Source organism: Enoplosus armatus, chromosome 1 (genome assembly GCF_043641665.1).
Source record: "Enoplosus armatus isolate fEnoArm2 chromosome 1, fEnoArm2.hap1, whole genome shotgun sequence".
NCBI classification, from domain to species: domain Eukaryota; kingdom Metazoa; phylum Chordata; class Actinopteri; order Centrarchiformes; family Enoplosidae; genus Enoplosus; species Enoplosus armatus.
Genome location: NC_092180.1, coordinates 25,287,098 through 25,293,947, shown reverse-complemented (window position 1 = coordinate 25,293,947; position 6,850 = coordinate 25,287,098). Strand labels below are relative to the sequence as shown.

Genomic DNA, 6,850 nt, shown 5'->3' with positions numbered 1-6,850 from the left:
GCGAAACTACATCTAAAAGCATCCTTGACAAACGCTAATTTGACTCTGCAATCAATACCCTACCAAGATGAACAGCTGTTACTACTTTTGTGTCCTCACTAGGGAGAAAATGCCGACCATAATGTACTTGACATGTAAGAGGATTTTTATCAACTCTAGTTTCCTTCTCACTTCCTGTCCATAAGCATAATATCATTCAACCTGAGCTTGATCGAAGTTGGACACATAATCAGTGTTTTCAATATATGTTGAAAAGAGAAATTGTATGATGAGTAGAATGTATGGTTGGACTGAACATGCGTATTTGCTCTGTCCCGTGTTGTGCAGGAGACGGTGGGACCATGAAGACTGTGGTGGCTCTGCTGCTGCTCTGTCTGTGTGATCCTGGACAGAGTGACTGCCAGGCAGACTGCCTGTCCTGCAGCAACATCCTGCCCAAACAGCTCAGTTTCAACACCATGGTGAGGGGTCCCCACACACACACACACACACACACACACACACACACACACACACACACACACACACACACACACACACACACACACACACTGCAGATTGTAAGAGTGGAACTCCCACCCAAAACAGAGGGGGAAAGCTTCCATTGTGTCTGCTGGTGTTGAGACAAATTATGTAGATGTCCCATCTATCAGGGTCACAAAGGTGGGCTGCAATAGAGACAAAGAGGACATCCAATCAAAATGTAGACACTGTTCTTTGTCCTTTATTAGACCCTTTTCACAGAAGGCAACAGTAGTAAAATCACAGGTGTAAATAATAAAATTAATGAATTTTGCTGCTTCAGTTTCACGGTCCTGGCTCACTGTCACTCTGTCAAGGCTTCCTGGGACATTTGAATAGAACAGAGCCGTCATTAGAGTTATCACGAACACCTGTGTTTTCCCTACAATGACTGAAAATGTCCGCTGTAAAAAAAAAAAAGGTGCTTTTATTAAAACTGTTTTTATTGCTTAGTTATGTCCCTAGTGGGAAATGCAACAAATTCATAATTGTGAGTGAAACAAGACAAAATCAAATCACGCATACCCTCCATCCAGACAAAACCAGACTACACTCTCACACAAATACACAAACTCACACAGACAAACTCTCTCCACGGGGCTCTTTTTAATTTGGAGGTAAAATAAGTGGAAACCCCTCACCCCACCTTGCTGCACTCATCCCGTCCTCCCTCCCTCTTCTTCACTGTCTCTGACTCAACAAATGACACTTTTGGCATTTGAGTTGTAATTTGTTGTGGCTAATTGATTCCTGGGGATAGATGTGCGTTTCTCCTCTCAGTGCTTATGCCTGGTGGTTGTTTCTCTCTGGTTAATGACATGCCTGCTTCTCAGACATTTTGGCAGGGAACACAGTAGAAGACATTTAAGTCCACATGGCTTAAAACATAAAACTTTGTTGGTGCTGTTAGTGTTAGTTCACAGGCACTTAGTTCACAGGCGTATTTAAAAGGACCTCAAGTGAGCCTTTTGAACTGGGCATTGGCTGCACGACACAGGACTGCTTAAAGACAGTTGTCAAAGACAGTTGACATGCTGCCACATGCCATCTACTGACTTACTGCCCCTTTTAAAAAAAAAAATCCATGCCTTCTCTTGTTTTTTTTTATTTTCTCCTATCCTTTATCACCATCCCTTCCAGGCTGAAAGGCGTTTTACTTGTAAATCAATAAGGGACCAGAGCTTCCATGATTAGCCTGCTTCATGGAAACAGTAGATGATGCACTCAAAGCAATGTGGTCTATCATGCAGTTACAATCCACAGTCTCATTCTGACAGATGCATTCCCCCTCATAATAACATCCAAACACACACGTGCGCCCATTGAACCACTTAAGTGGAAGATAAACGAGATAGAAATCCAATCAATCTCCTTCTGTCATATTGATTTTTGTATTTTCTGATTTCAGACTGAGTTAAGGACCCCAGCAAATCAGATGCTTTGAGTAGTGTTAATTTTTAAGATACATGCTGTTTCATACACAATCTAGATCTTTCTCATGACAGACATATTTGAAACGCAGATGTAATTGATAACCCTAATGAATGACAGCAGTCTATTTGGGTGGTCCAGGACCAGGCAAGACAAAAAACACCATATGTAGTTGGGTAAAAATGTTGTATTTATACGCTGAATGATGAGCTTTAGGTGTTTTAAAGGGTCAGTTCACCCAAATCCCACAACGTATATGTTTTTTTTTTGTTATTTATATCTACCTATGCTGGTAGCTTCAATTTTATTTGCCAAGGTTTTGAAATATCTGCAACCGACACTACCCCAATACAACTTATTTGTGGTCCCCAAAGCAAACCTACCAAAGGTAAATATAGTAAGTCTAAGAGTCTCCAGCCACGCTGTGCTTTGAGCTAAATGCTAACACCAGCATGCAAACATGTTCACAATGAAATGGCAATAATGTTCAGCAGGTATAATGTTCACTATGTGTAATGTTCACCATCTTAGTTTAAGCTAACATTTACTAATTAGCATAAATAACAAAGTACATCTCAGTCTGATGGAAAATACCTTTTGACCTGATGGTGGCGCTAAATGAAAAGTTAAGGGATCACCAAAGTCATTACAGTTCATCCTGAGAGGATGGACATGAATTTGTGTACAAAATGTCAATGACAATCCATCCAATCGTTGTATAGAGCTAGGCTAAAAACTGTCCACAGTGAGGTCTGTCTATCTTACGATATGAATGAACTTATCTGAACTGACTTCAGAAAGAAAATGATCGTCTCTTGTCTTTGTGTCCGTCAGGTGTGTCTCACTGAGTGCGAAGGCAACGTCTCCCCAGCGTTCTACCGGGACTTCTGCCGCCAGGTGCTGTCGTCGCCAGTTTCCTCTCTTAGTGGTACTGCCCGGAAAAGATCTCAGGAGGAGGTGGAGGCCCTGTTTCCTGAGGAGGAGGAGCAAGTGGAGGGAGGTCTGTTGCTGCCCATTGCACTGCAGAGGTTCGATCACGTGACCCGGGCATTTGGGGTGAATGAGAGGGATCTGGGCGGCAAGGGCAGCCAGCTGAATGCGGCCTATAATTCCCAGAATTCCCTGTCTCTTGAGGATGAGTATGAGGAGGAGGCTGGGCAGGAAGAAGGGGCTGCTGATGTGGCAGCAAGAGGACAGGGCGACGTAGGGCTGAGTGTCTCCAAGAGGTTTGGCGGCTTTGTCAAAGGGAGGCACGGCTACAGGAAGCTGATGTCTCCGGGAAGGTCGTACCAGAAGAGGTATGGCGGCTTCATCGGCATCCGGAAGTCAGCCCGCAAGTGGAACAACCAAAAACGTTTCAGCGAGTTCCTGAAGCAGTATCTGGGGATGAACGCTCGGGCCACTGAGTTCAACAGCATGTCAGAAGACCTCACCCAACAGAATGAAGTTTAGCAGAGTGCACCTTTAAGCCACTGACATAAAACTATTTCCTGATGTATTTTCACTGATCTTGTTTTTGTATTTCAATTACCAACATGTCAAACTTTAACTGGTGTCACCTATTGAATCTAAGTCATCTACCAAAAAGCCCATTAAAGAGGACAAAGAGGACTCCCATTGGAGTCCCATTGGAGTCCCCTTTGGAGTCCTCTTTGTCTCAAGACATAAGAATTGCTGTTTCTGTTTTCTTTCCCTTATCAGACCTTCTTGTGCACATTCTCAACGAGTTTAACCCTCCAGTGGAGTTAGAAGAAATTTCTATTCTCTGACCTGTGAGACTCTATAATCCCTGGTAGATATCTTCCAGGCCCCCCTGTCCAGCTCTGGTCATTCAGACCTCCCATTCAGTGCCCCTTGTAGGACGCACCAATGATCTCGTTTCATTTGATTAGCTGCCCAAGCCCTTATCCTCTCCGAAGCTCTCACTTTGGCAGTGGTTCGATGTAATCTGCTAGATTAACGTAAGCATAATTATTGCTTTTTCTGATCCCCTGTATTAAACAGTATACTTTACCTATTCATTTCTGTGCCGGGTCATCTGTAAAAAGTGCTAAATCTTCTTACATGGAGGCCTCTGGCTTTGGGGGGGTCCTTACCGTCATTAAATCTAGCATTACCACTCTCTTTATTATACTACCATCTTGTGGCAAAACGCATATCTCAGTCTCTTTTAAAGGACAATACCAGTCTTTTTTTCATGTTTTGGCATAATGGTTTAAAATAATGTCAGCAGTACTGTAAAGTATACTGTATGTGATTTGTGGTAAATAAATGAAAACATGCAAAAACACAAGACACTTATTTATCACTGTGCCAAAACCCACCTGAGACAAGGCTACCAAGGCAGGTTTAATGAAAAGATCTCTCCTTCAATCTGGTGCAAACTGAAAGACTACACAGAACTTAATATTCACACATACATGCTACTGATCTGTCTGCCAAACTGGTGTTATGTACAAGTGAGCATCATCTCTGACTGGCTCTTGTGTCCAGATGCCAGATTGTTGTATGTGGAAACAGTATTCCTCAAACCGTAACGGTGTGAAACATTTTTGTTGCCCACTATGAGAACTTGTAAATAGCTGAATTTAAACATGTCAATAAAAATAGTTTACTATTTCCTTCGTGGCTTGTCATGCAGAAACTGATTCTGTGTCTTGAGGTGTTTTGTTCTTAGTATTTGCAGTACAGCCAGTAATGGGGGTGGGTTACTTTAGTCTCTTTTAGTCTGTTTTTGTCCTTTCTATTATTATAGGCAATAAAGCTGTTATAAATGTTGGTAATCCATTAATGAATTCTTATGGGTACCTCACATTCTAATAAGCCATCAAGTCTGTAGTTGTTAATAAATCTTTAATAATGGGTCATTTCACTGATCCATTCTATAATGTAATGTAATGATCCATCTAGTCTGCACTTGTAAATATTAATAGGTTGCTCTTTTCCAGTAGGTCCACTGGAGGGATCTACCTGATGAACTGAAGAGCTAAAAAGACAAAAATGTGTTTTTTGTTATCAGCTTATAAATGCATCTACAAAGCACCAGGAAATTATTTATTATAAAAGCAATTAGTCACAACTTATAAACCCTTTATAAAGACTTTATGACTTATTAGAAAATGGTACCCGTTTTTGAAAATTATATTTATAACCACTGAAAATGTGTTAATGCCACGAGTACAATCTCAAGAGAAATACGCCCTGACATACTAGATTCAAGCCTGTGTCAATATTTGCCTCTTTTGTCGCCAGAACACGGCACCTAAAGTTGATACTTTTTGAATATTTTGAATCACACAGTGAGTCACTGTAAAATATAGATTGTGTCCAGGTCAAATCCACCTGCAATTTGTGGAAGCCCTTTCAGTCTACAGCATGTCACCGGTGGCAGAAGATTTGAGGACGTTTTCTAGACTTTAACCGTGTTGCAAAAGTCCATAGGTAAATGTTTTCCAATAAAATACCGGTAACTGAAAAATATCAACTAGGCTTAAATTTAAAGAACAATTAGAAAGCAGTTCGAACTCCACAAACTTCTGCTTCTTTTAAAAGTATGTACAAAATATAAAAATAAGAAATAGAAAATGAAAATATACACATTTACAATATTCAAGTGAAAAATAAAAGTAAAATATATATATATGAGGTAGTATATGTAGATGATTTCCAGTCTGTTTATTCTGAGTGCCAGTGACACTCCGAGGGAGGAGTTGAACAGTTTGATGGCCACAGGCAGGAATAATTTCCTGTGGCGCTCCGTTGTACATTTGGGAGGAATGAGTCTCCCACTGAAGGTGCTCTTGTGTCTGACCAGTACGTCATGGAGAGGATGTGAGACATTGTCCAAGATGACCGGCAGCTTGGACAGCATCCTCCTCTCTGACACCACCGTCAGAGAGTCCAGCTCCACCCCCACAACGTCACTGGCCTTGTGGATCAGTTTATTGAGTCTGTTGGAGACCGCCACCCTCAGCCTGTTGCCTGCAGCCTGCAGCATGCAACAGCATAGAGGATGGCACTGGCCACCACAGACTCATAGAACATCCAATTTGGATTAGTGTATCCAAATTCAAATTGTTAAACAGTAAAGTAAAAGCAGAAATAGAAGGTAATGGTAATGAGTGTTGAGCTTATTTTCCAGAATATGAATATTATATATTATTATTTCCTCTCCAAATGTATGACCTTAACTTATTTAAGTCAAATCAAGCTAGTCAACTAATAAGTCAATTCAATTTCTACTAGGCCAGTATATAAGTTACACGTTACTGCATTGCAACAAAATGGAAGGACGAACGTGACAGGAAGGAGGGAAGATGGAGGTAGATGAGTTTGAAAGAAGCAGCTGGAAGAAATCAGGGAGAAAAAAAAAGAAAGAAGGCTAAGCCATGAAGAAGCAGCTAGGAAAGAAAAGATTCAAGAAGTAAGGGAGAACAAATCAGGCCCCCTTAGAGCCAAGACTGAGTAGGCTAGTTTTATTAGAGAATGGGATCAGGGGTAGGGACGACCTTTTCCTGTTTTTTAAGATTAGTTAGATTAGACAAAGATATTGATGATAATTGAGTCTCTTCAATCCAGTAGATGGCGGTAATGCATCATTTTGGATGCACACCGCCTCTAAAAAGCAACGAAGAAGAAAGAGGAGTACAACAAGTCCGAAGGATTTGATTTTGAAGGTTTAGACCGGAAGTGCCAGTTGTGATCTAGTGAATCTAGTTTGACATTGGTACTGACTGCTGTACCCAAACAAGACCTTCTGTCATATCACCCAGTCACTGGTATTCACTTCTGTCCTTAAGTTATCACAACGCCTGGACTTGGCTGATTCGGTGAGTGTTTTGTCGTTATTAAACAATGAAGGAAGCGCCAGGGGAAATGTCTCTCAACAAGATTTAGC

General features: G+C 41.2%; 1 protein-coding gene across 1 annotated transcript; it reads left to right on the top strand.

The window, feature by feature from the left end:
* The first annotated feature begins 341 nt into the window (after positions 1-341).
* pnoca (prepronociceptin a) lies at positions 342-3,539 on the top strand. Its single transcript, XM_070909822.1, has 2 exons — positions 342-461; positions 2,788-3,539. The coding sequence occupies exons 1-2, from the start codon at positions 342-344 to the stop codon at positions 3,403-3,405; spliced, it is 738 nt and encodes a 245-aa protein (XP_070765923.1). The 3' UTR covers positions 3,406-3,539.
* Positions 3,540-6,850: the final 3,311 nt, after the last annotated feature.